The 27,547-nt window shown below is 42.2% G+C and overlaps 1 protein-coding gene across 2 annotated transcripts in view; it reads right to left on the bottom strand.

Moving 5' to 3' along the window:
• Positions 1 to 21,862, bottom strand: part of LOC310669270 (syntaxin-binding protein 1) — a 55,751-nt gene extending 33,889 nt beyond the window's left edge. The window contains exons 1-2 of one of the 2 annotated variants that reach the window (XM_083423083.1): positions 21,627 to 21,862; positions 2,498 to 2,547 (exon numbers count right to left, since the gene is read on the bottom strand). In XM_083423083.1, the coding sequence (XP_083279209.1) occupies positions 2,498 to 2,547; positions 21,627 to 21,663 (87 nt within the window). In that variant the 5' untranslated portion in view covers positions 21,664 to 21,862. The remainder of the gene's footprint in view (positions 1 to 2,497; positions 2,548 to 21,626) is intronic. The other variant, XM_083423084.1, reaches the window with a different exon arrangement.
• Positions 21,863 to 27,547: the final 5,685 nt, after the last annotated feature.

The following is a 27,547-nucleotide window of genomic DNA, read 5'->3' on the forward strand; positions in this document are numbered from 1 at the left end:
TCACCACCATCATCATCATCACTTACCTGCCCTTCACCATAAGGTCCTAGAGTGGGGTAACCGCAATTTAAAGACACAATCAAAATCAGTTTAAAGTGAATTACAGTCAAGAGAATATGGTGGATCCAAAAATATGTATCTCATGTGCCCAAGGTTCAGGTAAAAAGGCTAGTCTTCAGCTTACAACCGTTAACTGTAGCTAACTGTAGTTAAAACAAACAAGGCACATGTAACTTCCACATGTCTGGACAGGCTTGCCTAAATGTTCTAAGCAGGCACTGAGATACAGTGAAGGCACCTGCCTCATGTCAACAGACAGGGAGCTCCAAAATGTAGGTACTGTCACACAAAAGACTGTTTTCTTACAAGTGCGGAATGAGGGTCATGTGGTGTCTGTAAGAGTGACAGTTCCTCAGATCAAGGTGGTTGAGCAGGAATGTGTGTTGGGTAAGGTGATCCTGCAGATAAACTGGTCCCAAGCAGAGGTGTTATATGCTAGCAGGGTCTCACTCCTGCAAGCAATCACACTGCAGCATTTTGCACTAGTTGTAGATTCTGCACTGCAGTAATCCAACCCTGAAGTCACCAGTGACTGAACTACGGTGGTCAAGCTCTCCAGGTTCAGAGGAACAGTTGCAGCTATTGCACCAGTTGCAGCTGGAAAAGGCACCTCTAGTCACTGAAGCTATCTGGGCTTGCAGTGACAAATCTGTAGAAGAACCCCCAAACTGCGTACCTGCTCCTTCAGGAGGAGTACAATCCTATTCAAAGCAGACAACTGACTCATACTTGGTAAACATTCATCCACAGTGCCCCACCTTGCTAGGATTTAACCCAATTTCCTTACCTCATCCATCCCACCAATGCATTCAGGCACCAGTCCAGGGCCCCATAGACTCTCCTTATTCAGAGGTTTAGATAGAAACAGAGGTGTGTGTGATAACAATACTGATGGCATCTTGCTTCCAAATTACTTAAGGACCGCTTCTAGTGGCTTCAGGTATTAGTCACCCCATAGCAGAACCAGTGAAAAACACTCTCCCAGTGTTACTCTCTGGACTCAGACCCACAGGTAGGACCAAAACTGTTGTAACACAGTGCCTCCAATTCCCATTCCATGGAGCTGGTTCAGAGGATGCCATGGTCAACAGCAATGAGTGATCGAGAAGCAGGAGCAAGGTCACACTCCTTTTGTCTCATTGTCTGTAAAAGTCATCCATTACAGTGACCAAGGACAACTCAACCCAGACTGGAATGGATCTAAATAACCAGGGTCACCCAAGAATGCTTGCAGCTGCCCCACTGCAACTCTCTCCACCACCTTTCCCAAGAAGGGAGAATTTGTGACTCGTGGATTCCAGTCCAACGGTTCCAAAGTTGCTTTTCTTAGGAGAGACCACACCACCACTTCTCTCAAGGCAGCAGTCACCACTCCCTCATGCAAGGAAGTATGTACCACACTCTGGACCCAACCAATCAAACCCTCTCTATTAGATTTAGTAGTCCAGGAGGGACAGGGGTCAAGAGGGCATGTAGTCAGGCGTACAGCTGCAAGCACCTTGCCCACATCAGCAGTCTGCATTGGCTGAAACTGATCCCACAACACATCACCTACTATGGCACAGGGTGTTTCATCTGGAACAGCAGTAACTGCTGAGTTGAGGGTTCCAGTGGAACTCAAATGAGCCCAGTTTTGAAAGACCATCTCCATCCCTCCTGACCTTCTCAGGTGTTAAGATCTGTGTGTGGCTCTCTAGGTTGGTTTGCCACCCTCAGAGGTGCAGAGAATGGTGGCCCAGGAGGGAGAGGACTTCTGGGCAGCAGCCCCTAAATTGTGGAACTCCCTCGCCACAGAGATGCACCTGGCATTTTCCCTGTACAGCTTTCCCTGTATGTTAAAATGCACCTCATTACCGCGGTCTTTGCTGTGGTATTTGTTTTGTGGGACCCACCTCTGCTGCTGAAGTTGTATTCTTCTGTTCCACTTGGAATGGTTTCAGTTGTTTTATAGTTAAACTGGTTTTATCTGCATGCTGCATTATTATTATTTCTTTCATTTATGAATTGCTTCTCCTGAGGCATCTCAAAATGTTTTACAATGCAATAAAAACATATATGAAGCAATGGCACACACAAAAAAGTCTGAATAATTGAAGATATAATAAAGATTTAATTTATATTTTAAAAAGTACTTGTAACCAACCCACAGACCTTATGGTGAAGGACAGGTAGGAAATCTCAATAAACAAACAAACAAATAAAATTGAAGAGGTTTCTCTGGATGCAAAATCCTGAATCATATCTTGGGCTTCTGTGACAAATGCTACAAAACATGCACACCCTGAGCCTACCAAGACGTCACAGTGAACTAATCCTTCTCTGGAAAAGTGGGACAAGGCAGCAGATGGCTAGCTGGAATTGGTTATAACTGTGTGCATGCACACATAAGCACACTAATTTCTACTAACTCACAATCTGTCAAGATCAAGCCTCTCACCTTCCATTCCCCCTTCTTCTTCACCTTTTTGATCACATCAGCCATAATTTCTAGAAGGAAGGAAGAAAGAAAGAAAACAAGATCAGAAAATAGAAGTGTTATGCTACACACCGCCCCAAGGTCCTATGGCTGAGATCGTCTCCTTTTCCACCACCTTAGAATGCCTCACTGAGAAAGGTTTACTCTGTTATTTATTTTCTATTTTTACTACACCAGCATCAATAGCTACTAGCCATGACTACCATGTTCTACCTCCACTGCATGAGGCAGTATGCCTCTGAATACCAGTTTCTAGGAATCATAAGCAGGAATGGTGCTGCTGCATTTAGGTCCTGCCTGTGGGCTTCTTGGAGGCGTCTGGGTGGCGTCCATGAGAATAGGATGCTGAACTAGATGAACCACTGGCCTGATACAGCAGCCAGGCTCTTATGTTCTGCCTTCTGTGATGGAGGGAATACTCATCTGGAAATCTCAGGTGGGAAGAGTACTACTGTGCTTGTTGGCCACTGTGTTGGGATAGATGGGTCACTGAGCAGCTCCATTAGGGCTCTTCCTATGTTCAACTGGCACTCTGCCTTCTCCCTGCCCTTAAAATTTTATTTTTGTAATGAGAAGAAAGGTAACAGCAGCAAGGAGGCAGAAGTGAAAGAGTTAGGGAGGAGTAAGAGGATTCCCTCCTCCACATTACCTCCCCTCCCTATATCTGGATTCTAAGACGCTCTTCCCAACAAATGCACAATTGAGTGTTGAGCTTCTCTTTCCATGATTAGGAACAGAGGTAGCTGCCTTATACTGAGTCAATCAGGCCAGTGGTTCATCTAGCTCAGCGGTAGGCACCCAGATGCTGCCCAATCGCCTTCTCAATCCAGCCTGTGGATGGTCTGGGAATCAGTGTGTGTTTTACATGAGTAGAATGTGTCCTTTTATTTAAACTGCATCTCTGGGTTCTTTGTGGGGGCTGCCTGGTGTTTTTACATGAGTGGAATGTGTGCTTTTATTTAAAATGCATCTCTCCGTTATTTGCGGAGCATAGGAATTCATTCATTTCATTCCCCAAAAATATGTCTGGCCCACCACATGGTCTGAGGGATGGTGGACCGGCCCACAGCTGAAAAAGGTTGCTGACCCCTGATCTAGCTCAGTATTGTCTACAGAGATTGGATGCAGCTCTCCAGGGTTTCAAGCAGGAGACATTCCCAGCCCTACCTGGAGATGCCAGGGGTGGAACCTGGGACCTTTTACCTGTACGACAGGTGCAGGTGCTCTACCACTGAGCTATGCCCCTTCCCCAGTTGCTTTCTAACATTGGTTGTCTATCATACAAAAGTAAGAGAAAAGTCCATTTTCCCTTCTATTTTTGCCTGTGGCCCCACCTGCCATGGTCCTGTGGCCCCTAGAAAGCTACCCACAAAGGAAGTGATTCTCTCTTCAACACTGAACCCTGAAAAACTACTATTCTACATTGCAGGAGGAGCCTCTAGAAATAGAAACAGGCTTCCTTCTTCTGAGGACAACAAAGCTTGAGACTTGGTAGGCATAAAGGTAAAGGTTAAGGTACCCCTTCCCCTACGGGCCAGTCTTGACAGACTCTAGGGTTGTGCGCCCATCTCACTCAAGAGGCCGGGGGCCAGCACTGTCCGGAGACACTTCCGGGTCACATGGCCAGCGTGACATCGCTGCTCTGGCGAGCCAGAGCTGCACACGGAAACGCCATTTACCTTCCCGCTAGTAAGCGGTCCCTATTTATCTACTTGCACCCAGGAGTGCTTTCGAATTGCTAGGTTGGCAGGCGCTGGGACCGAACAACGGGAGCGCACCCCGCCGCGGGGATTCGAACCGCCGACCTTTCGATCGGCAAGCCCTAGGCACTGAGGCTTTTACCCACAGCGCCACCCGCGTCCCCAGCTTGGTAGGCATAGCTAGTGTGAAAATCCCTGTGTCCCCAATATGCCTCCAAAGTGAGGAATTTCTAGATTACAACTATGCTTCACCAGGCCTTTTAACCACATCTAGAATTCTTAGAACAGGGAGAAGCAACTAAGAAATGAAGGGATTTAAACAACCAAACGACAAACTGGAAAGGGGTCCACAGTAGTGCACCTCAACACGCATAAAACCTCCTCGCTCACAGCACACACAAAGAGAGGCATCAGTCCCTCAATTCGCTTGCCTTCTCCACGAGGAGCTGATAATCTGGCACACAGAGAGAGAGACATTAGAACCTTATTTAGAAACAAGAAACAAGCAGCTTGAGGTGATGCCTTGTAATCCCCAAGCTAAATCGCATTTGGCAACCCTTTTATGGATGGTTTACACTAAGCGGAAGGGACGTCACACCGGACCCCCGTATACACAAGTCACCCACCACTTTCACCCTCTGCATGGGCTGAGATCTGGACAGTTGCTCCAAGGGACACAGGAAGCTGCCTTATACCAATCCAGACCATTTGTATATGTAGCTCAGTATTGTCTACACAGACTGGCAGCAGCTCTCCAGGGTTTCTGGCAGCAGGCACTCCCAGACCTACTTAGAGATGCCAGGGATTGAAGCTGAGACAATTGTCCATGCAAAGCAGGTACTCTGCCCCTCAGCTACGGCCCTTCTCTAATATAGCCCTACCCCTTCCTCCTGAAATACTGTAAATATATATTGTCCTTGTAAGGATGATTTGAGTGGTAAGCAAACAGATGTTAGTCATCCATATAGAGTCTTCTGGAAAGACTCAGGCAGAGAGCGACTGGTCATCCATATGGATTCTTCTGGAACACTGCATAAAGAAAACTGCTCGTTGAATAAACATACACAAATTTATTGGTTGATAACATGGTAGATAGATAAGGATATGTATAACATTATAACATGCAGAGAATAATATGTGCTGAGAAATCAGAGAGAGGAGCTGAGGGAAGTCCCTGGTGGGGGGGAGGGAGGGATGGAAGGGGGGTGGGGGGAAAAGGGGGGAAATAATGTATGTGAATATACAGTTTGATACTTTGTTATGTTGAAATTGCTTAATAAAAATATTTTTAAAAAGAAAACTGCTTGCAAAAATGTGCAAGTTAGAAATTTGCACTAAAATGTTGACTCACTTTCATGAACGTATGCCATTAAAAAAAAATCACAAACTGTTGCAGAAATGAACAGTTGAACTTGAGAAACAGAGGGTGAACAAAATTGACAGACCAATCCCTACTGAGAAAAGTGCACAGCAAATGTGCAGGAGTAAATACGTTTTTCTAATCTCACTTTTTAAAAAGTGAAGGTCTTTTTCTTTCAACAAATAGCTTATGAGACAAAAGGAGGAAACACACACACACACACACACACTGCTGCACACCCCCCTTTCTGCAGAAAGCATAGGGGAAGTTTCCAGAGTAACAAGGCATTGCAAACCTTCTGCTTACATAATCTGGCTCAGCAAAAGAAAAACCAAGCCCTGTAGTTTGCACAGAATTATCTCCCCCACCCTATGATCTGCACCAAACCGCAGCCTATTGTCAGCTTCCCTTTTTCTAGGCATGGGCTGCACAGGCAACAGCAGCAGGAGGCAAGAGGAGATCACAACACTTCGAGATTATAGTGGGGCGGGGGACACACAATTTTTGAACGACTCCTTCATTTTTGTTTTTAAATCTCATGAATAGAACACACTTCCAGCTTCAGACCCCTACAGCTGGGCATGGTACAGTCCTTTCTACCACTCTTGGACTCTACCACCTCATTTGTGCTGTGTGTATATTTTTAACCTCTAATTAAGCAAGGCAAGGGCAATATTTAAAAAAACAAAACAAACAAACAACAACAACACCATACACACAGGTTTATTTCTGCTTCGGCAGCACCTGTTATGTTTCAAGATGTACAAAAGTGAGAGGACTACAGCTCTCCCAGTAATCTTCCTAGAGAGGGAAGAGGCCATAGCTGAGTGGTATAGCATCAGTTTCCTCTGCACATCGTTTCGAGTTCAGTTGCTGGCATCTAAAGTTGAAAGGCAGCAGGAGATGTGAAAGCCACGCCCAGTACCTTGGAGAGCTGCTGCCTTTGATCTACTTTAAGAAGGGCCCCACTAGAGCAGGCCAGTAGCCCATTTAGTCCAACATCCTGTTCTCAAAGTGGCCAACCATAATGCCCCAAAGGGAAATCCACAAGTAGGACCCAGCACAAGAGCTCTCCCCACTTGTTATTCTTAGCAACTGGTCTTAAGAGGCATACACCCCCCTGCTATAGTGGGTATTTAGGTACAGCATATTCATTCCTTCCGATAACAACAACATTTATACCCTGCCCATCTGGCTGGGTTTCTCCAGCCACTCTGGGCGGCTTCCAGCAAAATATAAAAACATAATAGAACATCAAACTTTTTAAAACTTATTAACAGAGGGCTGCCCTCAGATGTCTTCTAAAAGTTGTGTAGTCATTTATCTCCTTGACATCTGATGGGAGGGCATTCTGCAGGGAGTGCACCACTGCTGATGAGGCCCTCTGCCTGGTTCCCTTAGTTCACTTCTTGCAGTGAGGGAACTGCCAATTCCCACCCACCAAACCTCCTGGATCAATACCTCCAAGTAATGACAGCATTGGCTCCCCTTAGGCAGCACAGGGCAGACCATACAAAGTGAGATCAAGCTTCGAGATTCTTCAGCCAGATGACTTGTGCAAGAAGGTAAGCCACAGAAAGCTGCCTTTTTTTTTTTCAAAAGTGTCATCTTAAGGACATAGAAGGAGTCCTGCTGGATCAGGCCAAAGGCCCACCAAGTTCAGCATCCTGCTCTCACAGTTGCCAGCAAGGCACCCCAGCGGGAAGCGCCAAAAGCTGAATCAGTTTGCAATAGCAATTCCCTACTTGTGATTTCCCAGAACTGGTCTTCAGAGACATATACTGCCTGCAACAGTGCAGGAAGAACATATCCATCATATCTAATAGCCTGATCCTCCATTTGTCTAATGCTCTTTTGAAGCCCTCTGAATCAGTGGCCACTGCTATTCCTTGCAGGTATATATTTCATTGTTTAACCATGTGAAAATAGAGGTCAGAGCTCTATTTCAAGGGCTGCCCGGTACAAGTCTGCTTTAGAGATTGTAAAAAGAACACTGGAAGAACTATGAGCACTTGGCTACCAGGCTGAGCAGGCACAGAGGTCCTGCCTTTCCATTTAAATTATAGCCACCATTTCTGAACTTGCACATATACATAGCAGTTAAAGGTTCTCTCCCTCCCTCCCTTAAATTTAAAGTTTTCTGCAGTTGTTATTATTTATTTTGGTGGTGGATGTGTTATTTTGGAGGTGTGTGAAGTGGCTAACCTCCCCATCCTTCTGCAGCAAAGCACAATTTGGCCCTCTCAGCCGTTTCTTGTGCCATGCTCTTGATCCTCAGAACTGCATTGCAGCATTGCTCAGGACACACATTCACACTCTCTCCCTCTCCTTCTCTCTGCTTTCAGCTCAGGAAATCTAATAAGAAGGAAAGGAGGGAGAGGAGGTTTCAAGGGGACACACAGAGGGGACATTTCTCTGGAAACTGGGTGTGGGGGGGCGCTTCCTTTAAAACACATACAAGAATGCAACTTTCCAGTTTCTCTATACAGTACTGGAGGGTTCTTTGTTTTTTTTGGGGGGGGGATGCAAAAAGGTGTGTGGGTTGGAGAATAACATTGTCTCAAAAACATGGAAGAATAACAACATGAGTTTGCTAGGAAGGAGAGAAAGGAAAGAGAGGAGAGAGGTGAGCAACCAGATCAATAAAGGACAACACCCAGAAGGAAGGATAAAAATGGACACCGTCACCATGACATTGCTAAAATAGCATGCTGGAAAAAAATGTGTGCTTGACCTGATAGCGGGATTTGTTCCTCAGATAAAGGACACCCTTTGCTTTAGGCGATACTGGAATACATTTTAGTAGTATTTTTTAAAGGCACTATAGGCTCATCCACACTTCCTTTTGCACTGGGCTTTCCAAACATAGGCCCACGCTTTAATGCCCAGACCAGTGCCTAGAAACACGGCACAAAATGAAGTCTGGAAGAGCCCTATGTCTCTATTACCAATATGTAAAACAGAAGTAACAAGTGAGAGCTGCAACAAAATGTTGCAGTGTAGGGTACTCCTGTTCAGAGTGATAGTCAGAGAGCTATCTTTTCCAAGATACTCCATTCCTTATCTCTCTCCCCCCCCCCCTCATTTTCTGTTTCCCTACCCCAAACAGGCCCTCGACATCCAGTGGCCGCCAAGCACACTCAGTCCTTACTGCAGAGGGGCGGCGGAGGGTATTTTCCTAGTGGTTTTTTTGCATGTCTGCAAAGCTTGAGGTTCCACACAGTATGTGAATAACACCCACATTTTTCCTAGTAGCCCGTTTTTGGCTACAGTCCTATCGGCACCAACTAGCCCATTTTGCCAATAGAGCGATAGTACATATTCAGGGCAGCCAAAGAGACTATATTTTCCTCTGAAGATCATTGCACAAAAGCCTTAAATATTTTTGATCCATTTATTTACAGATGTATAGCTTGAACTGTATGATGGTAACATAGATGCAAGCATGCAGGCCAGCCTTCTCTCATGGCTGCTTTCCAGCACATCTAAACAAACAAACAAACAAACAAACAAACAGAACTGTAAGATCCTTCTAGAGCTGTACCAGGGTCATAGCTTCGTGGCTTTGCATGTAGAATGTTCCAGCATATTCTGTTGAAGCTGGAAGAGACTCCCTACCTGAAACCCAGAGAGGCCACTGTCAATCCGTGTAGACAATGCTAAGCTAGCAGGACCAATGGCCTAGTCAGTATAAGGCAGCTTCCTATGTTCCCCTGTCTTAAGGGAAGAGCCATAGCTCAGTGGCAGAGCATCTGCTATGCATGCAAAAGCTCCCAGGTCTCCAGACAGGGCTCAAAATGACCCTTGCCTGAAACACAGGAAAGTCATTGTCAATCAGTGCAGACAGTACTGAGCTAAATGCACCAATGGCCTGATTCAGTATACGCCAGCTTCCTCTATTCCTATGTTCCACTTCAGGCCAATTCATTTGCCGCATTGGGGGAAAAGCCAACAACAATAATCCTCTTTGCTGCTGGAAAACAAGCACTTCAGGCTGGAAGTGTTCTCCCTGAGGTGCTAGCTTTCTGAGGGGTGGGGAAATAGCATCCCCTGAGTAGTTGCCATGTAGAAGACAGCAAAGCCAACCCACCAAATGCCATGGGATTGTTAGCGGGCAATGCATTAGACACTTTGCAAGCTATTAATAAATAAGAATCAGACTATCATGCCCATGCCATCTTAGGAAGCTGGCAGTCTTCTTATTCCTAGAATCAACGAAAAGAAAGAAGAACTGTGCCAGGTTGGTGACCTCCTAAGAGAATCAACAAACCTGTAGCAGCTTCCGCTACTGCTGATTCACCTTGGTGCTGGTCCAAATCCCTCAGCATCAGGGCTGTCGACAACAAACTCTGCATAACACAAATGTCTATGGGCAACATTTTATTTTACTCTTTAAAAAAGCCACAATCTAGTTAGGGAGATTTGTAAGCAGATGCCCATAACTACCTTGACAGAGAGACAGTGCTGTATTAATGATTAGAGTGCCAGACTGAGTAGCTGAGAGACCAGGGGTGTCAAATCCCCCACTCAGCCACAAATCCCACTGGGTTACCTTGGGCCACAGTCACTACTACCTCTTAGACTAACTTCACTCACAGGTTTGCTTTGAGGACAAAATGTAGAGGGAGAAGAAGTGTGCATAGTACACTGAGCTCTTTGGAGAAAAGGCAGGATACAAATGCAATAATAAATACATAAAGCAACACAGATTCAGGGCAAGGCTAAAAATTAATGTATGTGGTGGGACAGGAAGCACAAGCAGCACCCTTCGGGAAGTTTTTATTACAGGTGAAGGGAGTTGCTTCCCTTGCCACAGCTCCATCAAAAATCACCTTCATGAAGTGGCTATGCAAATGTTCTCTGCATTTGGAATGGGTTCCCTCTGAGGGTGATGAACTCTCCTTCAGGGGAGGTTTCTGAGCAGAGATTGGGTCTGTCATGGATTCTTTAGCTGCGCTTCCTGCATTGCAGGAGGTTGAATGCCTTGAGGTCTCTTCCAACCTTAAAATTCTATGATTTTATAAGTCGTGTGTCTTTGTTTCTCACTTTTATCCTTTTGCATGGTTTTGTATGCATTGTGGTATTTTATGCATTGTGACTAGTTATTTTTATTGATCACAGTTTAGTAATTATTTATTGTAATTGTTAAGAGTGAATTTCTGTTTATTATTTGCTGATGTTTGGGAGTTAATTTTATTGTGTAGCCTTAAATTCTAATAGATTACTGAATATTATTTTATAGTATTTATACGCACTGTGCTCCCAAGGAAGAGATCAGCTGCTTTGAAATGTGTTAGGGTCAATACGGAAGAAGAAAAACCTCACCCATGCTGTTATTAACTTCTTGGTTGCCAGGAATTGATATCTGTACATGCCTTCAAATGACTGGGTAAACCAGCAATGTTTTAAAATTTCACCTGAAAGTCAAAATTGAGGGGTGTAGATGTACCTCACAAGGAAGGAGACTCCACAAACGGAGAACGACCACCGAGAACGTCCCACCACCAATCCATGCCAAATGGGCAGCAGCCAGAAAAGGCAACACCAACAGAGCCCTCTCTGCCAATCGTAGGCCTTGAAGTGGTTGATACATAGTGCCTTCTCACTTTCTATTTCCATAAATCACAAATATTATTGGACTCCAGTCCTCATCAACTGCAGCCAGAGTGGCCAATGAGCAGTGATGAGGAACAGTAACTCTTCTAGTTGGTTAATTGATTCAGGAGCTTCATTGCACATGACATGTGATGCTAATTTTTTCAGAGAGTTAAATGAAAACTCACCAGAGACAGTTAGGGTTGCAAATGGCCACAAAATTTCTGTGCAAGGAAAAGGAGCAGGAGAACCAACCAGAAGTGTGATGAAGGCAGAAGTACTGTTTGTAGTGAAGTGAGAAAGGTAGTTTACTTGCCAGAATTAACAGTTTGCTGAGTGTGTCAACCCTGACCAAGTGTGGTTTTAATGGAAATTTTAATCACAACAGATGTGTAATTACCAAAGGCAGAGTTTTACATGCACATGTTTTTGAAAATGATGGAGTCTTTGTGCTAGATACAGGTCAAGAAAGGGTGAATATGGTCAAGTAGAATTCAAGTGCAACCTGTGTTCATCTGTAGCACAAAAGGCTGGGACATAGAGACTTTGGTGAGAGGAATAGAGATTAAACCTTGTAAAGTTGACATGAATGGTGAAGTATGCGAAAGTTGTTTGCTGGGGAACAAGACCTTCTTTCCCCAAGCAAAGCTAGAGAAGTTCAACAGAGGCTTTGCAACTTATTCATACTGATATATGTGGTCCAATTCAACCAACGTCTCATGGGGAAAATAAGTGAATTTTAACGTTTATTGACGATTATTCCAGATACTGCACAACTTATCTTTTAAAGGAAAAATCAGAAACTGCAGAGAAATTGAAGATGTTTGTTGCAAATATTGAAAATCAATTTGGGAGGAAACCACGAGCAATACTTTCAGACAACGGCGGTGAGTACATGTCACACCACATCAAATCTTATCTAGAGGAAAATGGTATTAAACGTTTGCACACCACCCCATCTACCCCAGAACAAAATGGAATAGCGGAGAGAAAGAATTGCTCTCTGGTGGAGATGGTCAGATGTATGTTGATGAAGTCTAATTTGAGTATTGGGGTGAGGCAAGGATGACAGCAACATATTTGCAGAACAGACTGCCAAAAAAAGCTGCAATAAAACAGCATTTGAACTTGGGTTTGGAAGAGTACTGAACATCCGTCACATTAGAGTCTTTGTATCAAAAGTTTTTGCATATGTGCCAGCACAAAGATGTACCAATCTTAGTATCAGGACTGAATATTTGTCGGCTTTGAGAAGGGGCGCAAAGGTTACATAATTCTTAATCCAAAGACAGGAGAAGTGAAAGTGGGTAGTGTATTTTAGAGAAGGAGAGCAATCTTGTGCATGTGTTCCTAATCAGAACAATTTTAAGGAGAAACAGACTAATGCTGATTTGGTAACTGAAGAGGTTCCAGTAAAACTGATCACAGAAGTTGAAAGAACAGAGAAAACTAGTCCAAGTAAGATACCGTACTTTACCAGGGGAAACAGAGTCAGGACAAGAAGCTGCGTGTGATGATATGGATGAACAATTAAAACCTTTAATCAGACACTCATCATGAGTTAACGAAGGTGTGCCAGCAAGAGCAGTGCCTAATTGTGAACCTGACACATGGAAAGAAATCGACAAACTATCTGCAGAAGAAGCTGACAAGTGGATAGAAGCAGACAAGGAAGAAATTGAAGCATTGAATAAAAACAACACTTGCACACTTACTAAATTGCCAAAGGGTAAAAAGGCTATAGGGTGCAAATAGATGTTTAAGAAAAAGTTAGATAAGAATGGAAATGTACAAAGGTATAAAGCATGAGTAGGCAAACTAAGGCCCAGGGGCCGGATCCAGCCCAATTGCCTTCTAATTCCGGCCCACGGACGGTCCGGGAGTCAGCATGTTTTTACATTAATAGAATGTGTCCTTTTATTTAAAATGCACCTCTGAGTTATTTGTGGGGCCTGTCTGGTGTTTTTACATGAGTAGAATGTGTGCTTTTATTTAAAATGCATCTCTGGGTTATTTGTGGGGCATAGGAATTCGTTCATTTCCCCCCCCCCCAAAAAAAAAATAGTCTGGCCCCCCACAAGGTCTGAGGGACAGTGGATCGGCCCCCTGCTGAAAAAGTTGGCTGACCCCTGGTATAAAGCAAGGTAGATGATACAATTTTGTATAGTGAGAACAAACAAGATTGTACAGAAATTGTTGGATGTTTAAATTAAAATTGATTAATTCAAATTAGGCATTGTGAGAAGTGGCTTGTAAGAAAAATACTGGGGCCTAATTTGAATAGTAGAGTGCCTGGTATCTGGTGGGCGGGGCTTGTGTGCTTTGCTCCAGAATCAGCCCCTCTCTTCAGGGTGTGTTCCGTTGAGAGTGTCAGTTATGAGGAACCAACTGCCTCTTCTTGTTTCTTGCCTCAAACTTGCCTCATGTTTTATTCGGCTTCTCTCATCATGTTATTTTGTTGTAGTTTTATTTATTACTAAAGCTTAGTTTACATTTTCTTGACTTATTTTTCTCAAAGAAAAAGAAACTCTGCTGAGGAAAGGTGTGGTATGTCCTAAACTGTGTGACTGAGGGGATATTCCCAGTTTGCCAGGAGGATTGGTTTTGTTAATCACCCCTCCCCCACCTCCAAAACATTCAGCAGGCAGTTTCAAATTTTCAATGCCTGTTGAAAACTTTTCTATTCCATTAGGCTTAAACAGGCAATTAAGAATGTATTTCCATAATTAGTTAGCCAATTTCTCATCGTAATATTTTTATATTTATTGGGTGATTTTATGTATAAATGTAAACCTCTATGAATATCAGCATATAAATAATTTATTTTTTTAAAAAATTGGTTCTGTGTAAAACGAGGAAATATGCCTCTTCCAAAATGGTACCAGCCACCCATGTTTTCACCCACCCCCTGAGGACTTAGATTAAAACTAAGTAACCCAATTAATTGGGGTGGGTGCCTTTTTAAATTAGCCAAAATATTTTTAAACCGTTCATCTCCAATCCTAAATCAACAAAGAGATACAGCCCTAGGTTACAGCTGTCTGGCAAATAAGAAAACATCTCAGCCTTCGTGGAACATTCACTGTACAGATATTCACACAGGTAACAGTCAATGAACGTGCAATATATGTACACAATAGGTTCATTCGTATGCTACACTGACCACAGGTACAAGTACACATGAAACAGCATTTGTGTGAAAGAGTGAACACTTGATGTGTGTACATTCAACTGTGGTATACACAGAACTGTACTCTCTTGAATGATACCAGTGAATGATTGTTCAAGTGTACAGCTGTATCCTTGCTGAACACCCCTAACAGTTGGGCAGTACACTGGTAAAATTATTTACATCCCATTTTCAACAAGGTTACAGCCTGTGTACACAACAGCTGAGGAGTACAAATGAACAGCTAAATACAAATGTACACACTTTCACACAAACACTTGTACATGTGGAGAGACAGCATGTACCTGTGTTCAGTGCAACAGGCAAGCAAAACTTGTTTGTTTGTGTTTTAAATAGATTTTATTTATCATTTTCAGTTTTGTAAATCAACATACATCAAACAATCCATACATTAAAGATTGACTTCCTTCTCTCACCCCCCATGGTTCATTAAATTTCTCCTTCATTGCTGCAAACTCTAATTAGTCCCTATTTTAACTCAACCAATTTTCCCTTTGTTTGTATTTTCACTGCTAGATTTAGTCTATTCCTGTTAATGTTTTTAGATGTTTACAATAATCTTCCAAATATTCAACAAACATTTTCCAAACATTCTTAAATATTATCCTTTCCTGTTTTCTTAATTTGCCAGTTAAACTAACCAATTCAGCATACTCTTTGATTTAGCCTGCCCTTCCTCCTTAGTTGGCATTGTACCTTCCTTCAATTTCTAAGCATATACTATTCGGGCTATCGTTGTTGCATACATAAAGAGATTTTCCTTTATGTCAAACCTAATATTCGTAAGAGAAAGGCTTCTGGTTTTTTAATAATAAAAGCCCTTTCCAACATTGTTTTCATTTCGTTATAAATCATCTCCCAGTAGCCTTTCACAGCTTTACATGTCCACCACATGTGGAAGAAGGTACCTTCTTTTTCCAACAGGTATATAATTCTGATTTATACATCTTTGCTAACTTACTTGGTGTCAGATACCACCTATATATCATTTTCATATATTTCTCTTTTAACATATAACATGCAGTAAATGTCAGGTCAAGCAAAACTTTAATGTCCCCTTTTGCAAGGGAGGTGTCAGGAGATCTAAAAATTCACAGTTCCCTGAAAAAATGACAGTCTGCAGGATTTTGTGGAGGAAGACACAACTGATTAAAGTTGTATGATACTGACTTAAATGTACAGTGTAGATGAGGCCCAGGATGCTAAGGGTCTGGAAACCATGTCCTTTCAGGAACAGAGCATGATACTGTTAGCCTGGTGAAGAGAAAATTGTTTATTCATATTTATTCACTGCATTTATATCCCACCCTTTCCCCAAAAAGCTCAAGGCGCCCTACACAGTTCTCTCCCTCCTCATTTAATACCCACAACCCTGGGAGGGATGTTGGGCTGGGAGTGAGTAATTGGCCCAAGTTCACCCAGCGAGCTTCATGGATTAGTTGGAATTTGAACCCTGGTCTCCCAGGTCCTAGCAGGACACTTTAACTACTATACCATGCTGGGTCTCCAGATTCAGGGAAGGCATGGTATGATTAGAAGGGCTGTTGAAGAAAAGTTGGAGCTGGGTTGTCACTGTTGCTTCAGGGGGTCAGGGCTAGAACCAGTGGGTAAAAAACAAAGGAAGGCAGGATTTCAGTTCAACATTACAACAGGGGTGGGGAAATTTGGCCTTCCAGTCTCCCTATCTGGCCCCTGGGACTCTTCCCAGGCCACACTCTCACCTCAGTCATGCCCTCTTCCCCCAATCTATAGTTTCTTAGATTGGTAGTTGAGGGACAGCCATGAAAGCCAGTGTGGTATAGATTGGGACCAGGAGGACCAGGGTTCAAATCCCCACTCGGTCTTGAAGCTCAGTGGGTGACCTTGGGCCAGTTACTGCCACTCAGTCTAACCTACCTCACTGGGTTGTTGTGGATGCCACCTTGAACTCCTTAGATTTTTTCCACCAAGGTAAAACCCAATAAATAAATAAATGTGCTTTTAATGCATTGTGTGGATGTGACTGACTTTGGTGTAGCAAGTACCTTTTCAAAGAAGGTACACTGGGGCAAGGAACCTTTTTCAGTCTCAGGGCCGTATTCACTTCAATACAACTTTCCAGGGGCCACATTCCTAGTGCTGGGTCGGAGCCAAAGGCAGACGTGGGCAGAGCAGAAAATGCAAGTAACACCTTTGTACGGTGGGCAGATTGCTACCAATAGCCACACATCATTCTCTATCCTCCACCCTGGCAAGTGAGAGGCATCACCACAAGGCACATCCCAGCCAGGAAAATAAAACACTCAAGGATGTGCAGCAAGGACAGGACAGGGAGCCTCCTGAGGGTCAGAAAGTTGGCTGCATTCAGAGGTTCCTACACAATCACAAGCCAATTCAGATGGAAACAAGGAATGAGCACACAGAGGAAACTGAAAGGCAGGAAATAACTCCATCCCCAAGGATGCAAAGTATCAGGAAGTCATGGCTAGAGGGGCTGTGAAGGCATGTTGCACGATATGGCCAATGTCTCGCCATGGAGGCCCCTCAGATAAACACAGGCAGAGGTCAAAGCATCCCTGCATAGCACTCATAAAGCCACAACAGTTCTGCCCACAAAACTGTGTTTCACAACAGGATACTGATAAGAGAGAGCAGTGTTTGAAACTGAGATATGAAAGCTAGGAGCTACATGGCACCTTAAACCTAGGTCATGGGTGCAACAACGGAATGTCTAGGTGCATGTTTTTATAAAAAAGAATACAAAGGTGAAAATAAATGAACTGCAGCCAAAATTTTATGTTCATTTTTCACATGGTCTAGTCTTGCCCACTCCCCTAATATTCTCAAGAGGGTCTCTTCTCCAGTCTTCAGAGAGCAGCTGGAAGTGGGAAGGCAGAAAAATGTCCTCTCTTCCTTCCACTCTGCAGTTTTAATCTGAAATCTTAGGCACAGTACTGCGTCCAGAGCTCAGAAACTGCTCGTCTTAATGAAATTCCCTGTCGCAAAATGCGCCTAGAACAATGGGAGTTTCGAACACTGGGAGAGTGTGTGTGAAGGAGAACGTTCATTGTCATCAAGCTCGCCCTGCTGAAAGAAACCACCCCTCAAGTAGCATAGGGTAAGGAAAGCTGAGGCCCTCCAAGCTTTGCTGAATGATAACTTCAGCCACAGACAGCTGACCAATGGTCAAGTGAGGATGGGAGTTGCTCACAGCTCCCCCACCCACCAAACCTTAAAAGTACTGAGAGTCACCTAGGGAACTTCGACCCAGCGGTTATTTTCAGTCCGACAGTCACTTTCTGGTTGTATTCCAAGGGCCCACCTAGATACAAAACATGTTGTCATCTATTTAACTGTTTTCCCCCTCTTTTTAAATAGCAGCCACAGAGGGGTCCAATTCAGATTCAGTGCAGGGTATGTAGAGCAGAATCCATGAGAAAAGTAGCCTGTGAGTCCACACCCATGTAGTAAAGGAAGATGACCCTTTGTGAAATGAGCAAGGATTTATCCCACTCACTTGGGTAGGTTTGATCAGGTCTTATCAAATTGTATGAATTTCATGGGGTCATACCTAATGCTCATTGATTTAGCTAATAATATTTATATACCACTTGATTATAACAAAACCTCAAATATAAGTGATCTGCAAAAACAAGTACCCAAAACATTTTAAGAGGGGTTAAAAGGCATTAACATCTTATGTATCTGGAGAGACTTGCCTGTTTTCAGCAGGAGCCAGTACAGTGAAGGTGCCTGCCTAGTGTCATCAGGCAAGGAGTTCCAAAGTGTAAGAGCTAACATACTAGAATAACTATTTCTTACAAGTGAGGAATGAGTATTGTATGGCACCTGTAAAACCCATGGAAACTGATGGGCAGAACTAACTTAGGTTCAATGATTTCAATGGGTCCACTCTAAGGAAAGTCTAATTAAGAACAAATCACAAGTTCCATTTTAAAAAGGAAAGAAAATCAAAATTAGAACTCTCACTGAAATTAGGATTTGCCAAGACAGGAATACAAATGCAGGAGGAGGAATTGAGAGGGTTAAGCTTTGTGAATCATGCGGGAATTTTCTGAATGGGAATGGTGGAGATGGAAACGCAGTAAGGCAGCTTAGAGTGATGGACAATCATAATAATGTTTGACATTGCACATACACTAGACAAGGCACTGTAGCCAACCCTGGTATTGTAGGTATATCAGAAAACAACAGCACTGGTTTGTATCCAATGCTAGCCCTACTCAGAGGAGACCCACTGAAAATAATGGAGCTGACTCCCATAAATCCATTAATTTATCTGGGTCTATTCTGAGTAGAACTTAGTTGGATACAACCCATAACATGTATGGCAGGCCTATAGCTCTGCTTTTAGATCAGTGGTGGGGACCCTGTGCCCACCCACTCCCCACAAAATGTTGTTGGGACCCCAGCTCCTATTAGTCCTATTTAGTATGGTCAATGATAATGGAAACTATGGTCCAGAAACATCTGGAGGTCTATGGGTCCTTCACCCTTGCTTTAGATACAACAGAACCACCCAACAGTTTCTTAAGTATCTCTGCACCTCTGCTTCATAAAAACTCAAGCAACTCACAGTCACAAGACGTGGTCAATTGGGTTTAGAAGATATTCATTGACCTTGGCTTTATCAAAAGGATAAGAACATGATAACTTTAAAATGGTATCTATGTTCAGACACTGTAGGTATGCTACTGAATATTTGCTGGAGGGTAAACATTATGAGGACTGCTAGTGTGGCATAGCGGTTGTAGGGTTGGCTAGGAGCTGGCAGACAAGAGTTTGAATCCCTGCTCAGTGACACCCCTATAAAAGGCGAATGTTCTGAAGCAAGGCCTCTGGTGATCATCTCAATAGGCAGCCAGGTTCATATCAGTATAAATCAGATAGTCTGCAGTTAAGCATCTCACACACACGCTTTTGAGAGACCTAAACCATGGCTTGTAAGGAGAACCCCAGAACAGGGTCCTGAATTCTGCCCAATTTTCACAGCGTTAAGTATCACCACCAACAAATTCACATTAGCATCTTCATTGGTTGACGATTGTGATGATTAGTTGCTGCTGTAACAGAACTGTGTCAAGGTACGATATACCTAAGAGGGGGGAAATCCACAGTGCATGGGCTAGAGGTCACCAAAAGCAAACACTGAGATTGGCCAGCATTTCCCTCATTGCCTCAATCATTACGCTTTGATTTTATTTTTGTGTAGTTCCTACCTAGAAATGTTTCCAGCAAGTAGGGATACAACACAAACAAAGCTCTTCTCATTTTTTATTTTTTTATGCTGCCCCCTCTGAAAAAAATAAATAAATCTTGAAGCTCAAGAGAGGGAGGGGGATTCTGCCTTGCCTTGCAGGAAAGGGTGGTATTTGGGCTAAAGCAGGGGAAAAACACCCCCCCCCACGCCACCTTTTAGCAGCACCTGAGTCTCAATGCTTTCTTAGAATTGAGAACACGCAACAGTCAGGCAGAGATGCTGATCAGTGGTCTCTGGACAGGTGATTTAGTGCAACACAAAGCAGGCCATAAATCTAAGAGGATTATTTCGTTCCCCAGCCCCCACCTCGCCAAGTCATGCTACCACGCACCATCTCCAGCCTCATCTGACTGCAGTGCTGAACCAGTGTCATAACATGGAGGAAGATGCCTTCTTTCCTAAATACTAAAAAAACCCCAGCTGCTACCCCCCCAGCCACCTCCTTTTTGGGCTGTTTCCCAGCTATGATTCTGCTCCTTTCATTTTCTATGAGAAATCAAAAATAATAATTATTTAACATTATGTTGCTTTTCTTTTTTAAACGACTGGTATAATTTGAACGACGCTGCCTTTGAAAATACGGCTTAACTGTAATTGCTTCAGACAGACGGCGGATTTAAATGAGCCATAGCAACATACCTCCATTAAAAGTAACCACCACCTTATCATCTTCACTATTTATCTGCGTACCTACAAAGGACTGAAATTATTTACTTGCATTGTACAAATGGAAGAGGACTTTGGCAATATGTCACTTGACCTATATAATCGATACATTTTAGTACGTGGCTGGCACATTAAGAAAAAAATTAAAATGCGAAATTTTGCAGGATGAACAATAAAGCAAATCCCCCTTCCACACCATTCCCTGGATATACTTTACAATGCACAACTCAAAAGGACCAAAAATAGCATTTCAGTTCCGTGTGCAAAGGCCCCCCTCCCTTAAATCAGTGCGAGCACATATAAACCAAATTCTCATTTTCAGGATAAAGCCTCCCATGCAGGAAAAAGCTTTTATTATATGCTGTCATTCTAAGGACTTCTGAATTTCGTTGGATTCTTCACAAGTATTCCCCCCCCCCCCCATAATTATTGGTTTATTGAAGGGAGGATGACAGAGAGAAAAATACATGAGATATTGGTGGGAGGGATAACAACCGGGCTGTTTTGCACTGACACTGCAGGATCTGCGCTAGATCTTCCAGTGTGAATGGGGGAGGAGTCGGATAGAGAGAATAAAGGACTGGATTTTTTGGGGGGGGGCGCCCCAAATGAACCTGCAAGTACAAGAGGATTTCTCAGTTGACGCTTACACACACACACACACACACAGAGAGAGAGAGAGACATTCTCCATGTTCTGTATTGCAGGCCATAAAACATATAATTTCCAGTCACAGATAAATCCGTTAAGGACACGGGAGACACCAGTCTTACATTGATCTGCTAAGGATACATCTACTGGTAAAAAAGCCGCCCCCCCCCCTTAAAACGGGGCAAGGATGAGGGGGATAGTCAAGCCGGTACTGTTTTCCCCCCTCCCTCATCTTCCACTCTACATACTGCAGAATAACAGCGTCCCCCTCTGCCTTTCCCCTTCCAGTTACGAACGCTTCTCTTTTTTAGCCAGGAGGCTATTCATAATATGAATAGATACTAATTGTATAAAAAGGGTAGTGTTGGAAGGGATCTCTTGACCCGTAGAGTCCTCGACCGTCGAGGGCGCCCCCACCCAACACAAAAACGTAAGGTCTGCAGTGACGCTCCAAATCTCCCCCTTCCATCCCTCTTAATACTCTATTTCATTCACCACTGCCACCAACTCTTCAGATTTCTGCAGCTGCGTCCCTTATTTATTTTTACAATGGAGACTACGGAGCAGGAGGCGGGGGAATAGAAAGCCCCCGTCTCATTGACCATTAAATGAAAGGTGGGCGGGGGAGAGAGAGGAAGGAAGCAACAACAAAAAGAGTTTAATCTTACTTTCTCCCACCACAGCCTTAAGCCCAGCTGGTGCCATGACGTCCCTCTCTTGTTCTTCTTCTTGAAGGTATTTGTGTGGGGAGGAATCCCCACGTCTGGTTTCCCCTTTTCTCCTTTTCCTGCTGCTGCTCGGCTCAAAACCCCGCACAAAACTGCACTCCGGTTTGGCTTCTCAGCTGACTGCAAAAGGAAGGAGGGAGGGCAGTCTGGGCAAGGATGCGGGGGGGGGGGGCGGAGGAGGAGGAGGCAGGTCCAGGCAGGGCGTGGTCGGATTGTGATGCGAGCTGCTGATGCTGATGCAGAAAGAGGCTGGTGGTGCCGTGGATGGCGTCATACCCCCGCCGGGCCAATCAGCGCGCCGCCTGCTCAGCATCTCTCTCTCCCCCCACTCTCTCTACACACATACAGACATACGCACCCGCACGGCCTGCGGCTCTGCTCTTCGACCAACTCTGGTGAGGGGCGGAGCCAACATCTGCAAATAAAGGGATGGGGGTGGGTAAAAGAAAGGATCGCAGCCTCTCCTGCTGTATGAATGAACCTCGCTTACATGCGTTTACACATGTACTTGTTTGCAGAATGCAAACATTCGATGGCATCCCCGCTAACCCATGCCACCAAGTCCTTGTTTTGAATTTGCTTTCGTGCAGCTGGATTTGCAGTTTTTATGTTGCTTTTTTAAAAAAAAAACAACCAACAACAACACTTTTTTAATGATGTTGCACTGCTGCTTAGAGATTTAATTTTTTTCAAATACACTAAGCAGGTTATAAATAAATAATGAAAAATATAAGCAGCTTCCACTACCACTCCCCAGTCCCAATAAGAACAGACAGCTATTCACCAGGCCCACATGTCAAGAGACACAGGGATATCAACACTAAGATGAAACTCTGTTTCAGACCCGGATGCCAACTTTCATTGTCTAGAGAGCAACTCTTCAAGAACTGGTGCCTGTTTTCCCCCTCTTCTCTTTCCCCTTATGTGTCATGTATTTTCATTTTGTTTAGATGGTAAGCCTGCAGGCAAGGAAAGTCTTGTTAAATTGATTGTACGTAAACCACTCTGGAAGCCTTTCTAGGCTGAAGAGCAGAGGACGGACAATCTCAATGTTGATGATGATTATAATGTAGGCTTCCTCAACCTCGGCCCTCCAGATGTTTTGAGATGATGGGGTCAAGGATGATGGGAGTTGTAGTCCCAAAACACCTGGAGGGCCGAGTTTGCCTATGCCTACTCTAAACTGAATGGGAGCAGCTCACAAAGATTTTAGATGCCAGCGAACTTTCCTTTAAAAAAAAATTATTGAGAATTTCAACATAACAAATTATCAAAACATATCATCTTCATTATTTCCCCCCAATTTTTCCCTCCCCCTCCCCAAGAAAAGCCCTCCCTCTACCCACCCGGGAAGAATGGCAGATGAAATTGATGGACTACATGGAAATGGCGGAAATGACTGGCAGAATCCGAGACCAGGGAGAAGAGTCGATGGAAGAAGATTGGAAAAAAATTAAAGTATATTTACAGAAATATTGCAAAATTAATGAATGTTAGAAGTATATTGGAATGAAGTGATACGGTTTTAGCAGAAGGGCTATTAAGAATTATATGAATATTAAGTGTTAATGTGTTAAATTGGAAAATTGAAAGTTAAATTGTGTTAAGATAAATTACAGAACAAAAATTGAAGAAGAGGGAAAGGATTTGTTGAACTAGATAATTTGAACTAGAATACTAAAAAGGGAGGTGCGAGGAAGTCGAGGAAATAAACTAATGAAAGATTTGTATATAAAAAATTTGGATGTGTGTTTTTGCTCTTTTTTTCCCTTATGTTGTATTGTTGTATTTTTTTTTCTTTTATTGCCGATGTATTGTTTGTTGAATTCATGTATTGTCTTTTTTTTTCATTGTTTTTCTCTTTATAACTATAAAATATCTAATAAAAATTTTTATTAAAAAAAAAGAAAAGCCCTCCCCCTCGTTCCCACCCAAGACTTCCCTCAGCTCCTCTCTCTGATTTTTCAGCACATGTTATTCTCTGCATATTGTAAAATTGTAAATTATCTGTCTATTATGTTAACAATCAATAAATTTGTTTATGTTTATTCAAAACCTGCCAAGGAGTCCAATTCATTTTGGGGGTTTTTTAATTAGTTTGTAAAGAGTTCCCATTCTTCTTTAAAGTCACAGTTGTCCTTGTCTCGCATTTGCATGTCAGTTTCGCCAATTCTGCATAGTCCATCAATTTCTCTTGCCACTGTTCTTTATCGGGATTTCCTCATTCTTCCATCCTTGTGCTATTAAGACTCTTGCCACAATTGTAGCATACATAAATAAATTCTTTATTTTCCTTGGCAGGTCTTTTCCTACAATCCCTAACAAAAATGCTTCTGGGTTGTTTTTTTTTACAAATGTCAATTGAAACATTTTCTTCAACTTATTATATATCATTCCCCCCCCCCAAATTTAATTTCTCTGCATTCCCACCACATGTGGTAAAAAGTCCCTTCTTTTTCTTTACACTTCCAGCAACGTTTGACCCAGTTTTGTACATTCTTGCAATCTGTACTGGTGTTATATACCATCTATACATCATTTTCATATAATTTTCTTTCAAAAGAGAACAGTTTGTAAATTTTAGATCTATTCTCCACAATTTTTCCCAATCTTCAAATTGTATATTATGTCCTATATCTTGTGCCCATTTGATCTTGACTGATTTCACCTCCTCATCTTTTGTTTCCCATTCCAGCAGAATACTATATGCACCCTTCAGCAACTTCACTTTCCCTTCTATGACTTCCTTTTGGAATCTAGAAGTAGTATAACTAAATCCTTTCTTGTTGTCTTCTTTGTATATCTCATGTAATTGCCTGTAATGTAACCAACTCTGAAATGATCTTTTATTTCCTCATACTCCTTTAGCTTCCATTTTCCTTCTTGATCCTTTAGTAAGTCACTGTATGTAAGCCACTTTCCTTTTTTACCAAGTGGCTTGAGCAGCAAAGCTTCAAGTGGTGAAAGCCACCAAGGTGTCTTCTGTTCTATTAAATCTTTATATCTCTCCCAAACCCTCATTAATGATTTCCTAATTATATGATTATAAAATCCTTTATGTACTTTTCCTTTCCCATACCATAGATATGCATGCCATCCAAATCTATTATCATGACCTTCCAAATCCAATGCTTCTTGCTTTTCCAGTCCCTAATCCATACCAAACATGCAGCCTCATAATACAATTTAAGGTCTGGGAGGGCAAAACCACCTCTTTCTTTTGTATCTGTAAGTATCTTATGCTTTATCCTTGGCCTTTTGCCCCTCCAGATAACTTGGAGATTTCCTTCTGCCATCTTTTGAGGCAATCATCTTTCACCATTACTGGAACTGACTGAAAAAGAAATATCATTTTTGGCAAAACATTAATTTTTACTGCTGCTATTTTTCCTAATAGGGAGAGATTCATTCTGCTCCATATTTCTAGATTTCTTTTTATCTCAAGCCACACTTTTTCATAATTATCTTTGTAAATATTTTTATTTCTTGATGTTAACCACATCCCTAAATATTTGACCTTTTTATGGACTTCTGTTTCAATACTTTGCTCCAACTCTTTTTTCTCTTCTTCCTTCAAATTTTTAACTAATAATTTAGTTTTATTCCTATTTAATTTAAATCCTGCCACTTCCCCAAGTTTCTGAATCTTTTCTATAACTCTAGGGAAGGAAGAGAATTTTTTGGATCTTCCACTGTGATCACCAAATCATCAGCATATGCTTTCAGTTTAAACTCACTTTTCCCAGTTTTTATCCCAGTGATCTCTTTATCTGCTCTTATATTCCTGGCAAGTACTTCCAGAACTAGAATGCACGACAGCGGTGATAATGGGCAACCTTGTCTGGTTCCTTTTTGTATCTTACATTCATCCGTTATCACCTGATTTACAATTAATTTCGCTTTCTGTTCTGAATAAATTGCTTGTATTCCTTTTAAAAATTTAGATCCACATTTAATTTCCTCAAGTAACTTTATCATGAAATTCCAAGAGATGTTGTCAAAGACTTTTTCGGCATCTATAAACAACATTACTGCTTTCTTTTCATTTTTGACCTCCAGGTATTCTATTATATTCAAATTATTTCTTATATTCTCCTTCATTTGCCTACCTGGAAGGAATCCTGCCTGATCCTGATGTATATACTCATTTAATATTTGTTTTTCATTCTATTAGCTAAAATGCTTGCGCATAGTTTATAATCATTGTTTAACAATGAGATAGGCCTATAATTTCTAATTTGCAGCAAGTCTGAATCTTGTTTTGGAATTACTGTAATATACACCTCTTTCCATGTTTCTGGAATTTCACCTGTATTTAAGATCTTATTCATAACAACTTTCAGTGGGTTTACCAATTGTTCACTTTATTTTTTATAATACTTTGCCATTAATCTATCTGGGCCAGGAGACTTGCCATTTTTAGTCCACTTTATTGCCTCTAGCAGTTCTTGAACTGTTATTTGAGTATTTAAGATTGCCATTTGTTCCTCTTTTATTTTTGCTAAATTACTACTTTTAATATATTCTTCTATTTTTTTAAAAAATTCTCCTTTCCTTTCCTATACAGATCTGAGAAATATTTTACAAATGCTGCTCTTATTTCCTCCGTCTTATCTGTGATATTTCCATTTATATTAATTTTATTTATGGAGTTCCTCTGTTCACTTTTCTTCAGCTGCCACGCTAGCAATTTTCCTGATTTATTGGCATGCTCAAAATATTTTTGTTTCATCCTTTTTATTTTCCAGTTAATTTCCTCATTAACTATCATAGAATATTGAGTTTGTAATGTTCTAATTGCCTGTTTGATTGGCTCTTTATTTGCTTTCTTTGACAATTGTTTCTCCTTGTCCGCAATTTCCTCAAAAATCTCCTTTCCCCTTTTTTCTTTCAATTTCTATTTAAATGAATTTTGTTGTATAAACAATCCTCTCATTACTGCCTTGCTTGTGTCCCAGACCATCTGCAATTTTGTCTGTCCTTGAGTGTTTATTTCAAAATAATCACTCAAGGCCTTTTTGGATTTTTCCATAAATTTTTTATCATCTAATAAATCTTCATTCAATCTCCATCTAAATGAAATTTGGCTTTCTTTTTGTGTTTCCATTGTCAAGGAATTATGAGCTGAAAATGTCCTGGGATTAATCTCAATTTTTTAAACTCGAGGTTCCAACATTTTGAATATCCAGAAAGAGTCTATTCTTGAACTGCTATTATAAACATGGCAATAATAAGTAAACTCTTTATGAAGCAAATGTCTTGTTCTCAATATATCTATCAAGTTCAAATTTTGAGCCAGATCAAAGAAAGTCTTTGGTAACCTGCCTTCTTTCGTCTCTTTTTTCCTAGCTGATCTATCTTTTTCTAATGATGGAACTCCATTTAAGTCTCCCATTAAAAACTGCAAATTCAAGTAGTTCTGTTTCCAATTTTTTAAAGAAGACTGCTTTTTTCTCATTAGGTGCGTAAATTATGCCAGGGAACTTTCCTAGCTCTGCATGGAGTTGTCAGGGATTGAACCTGGGACCTTTTTTGGAGGGGCCACTAGGGGCGCATCGGAAGATGGCTGACAATAACATCTCTCCGACCCACAGGAGGTAATTAGGAGTAAATAGCCTCCCTACCCCCCCCCCCAGGATTGGGGGGGGCTGCCTTTGCCTGCTGTGCCCTATACCACCCCCGAATTTGTGGGGATGGGGGCACTAGGCAGAATGCCCTCCTGTGGATTTTGGTGCTCCTGGACGCTGTCTCTGATCCACGCCGCTAGCTGCAAGAACTTCAAAAGGAATAATTAGGAAGAAGCGAACGCACATATTTCAAGGAAGGAGAGGGAGTAAAGACTGCTAACTGAAGAGTTCTCT

The sequence above is a fragment of the Podarcis tiliguerta genome (assembly GCF_965153285.1).
Source record: "Podarcis tiliguerta genome assembly, chromosome: Z".
NCBI lineage: Eukaryota > Metazoa > Chordata > Lepidosauria > Squamata > Lacertidae > Podarcis > Podarcis tiliguerta.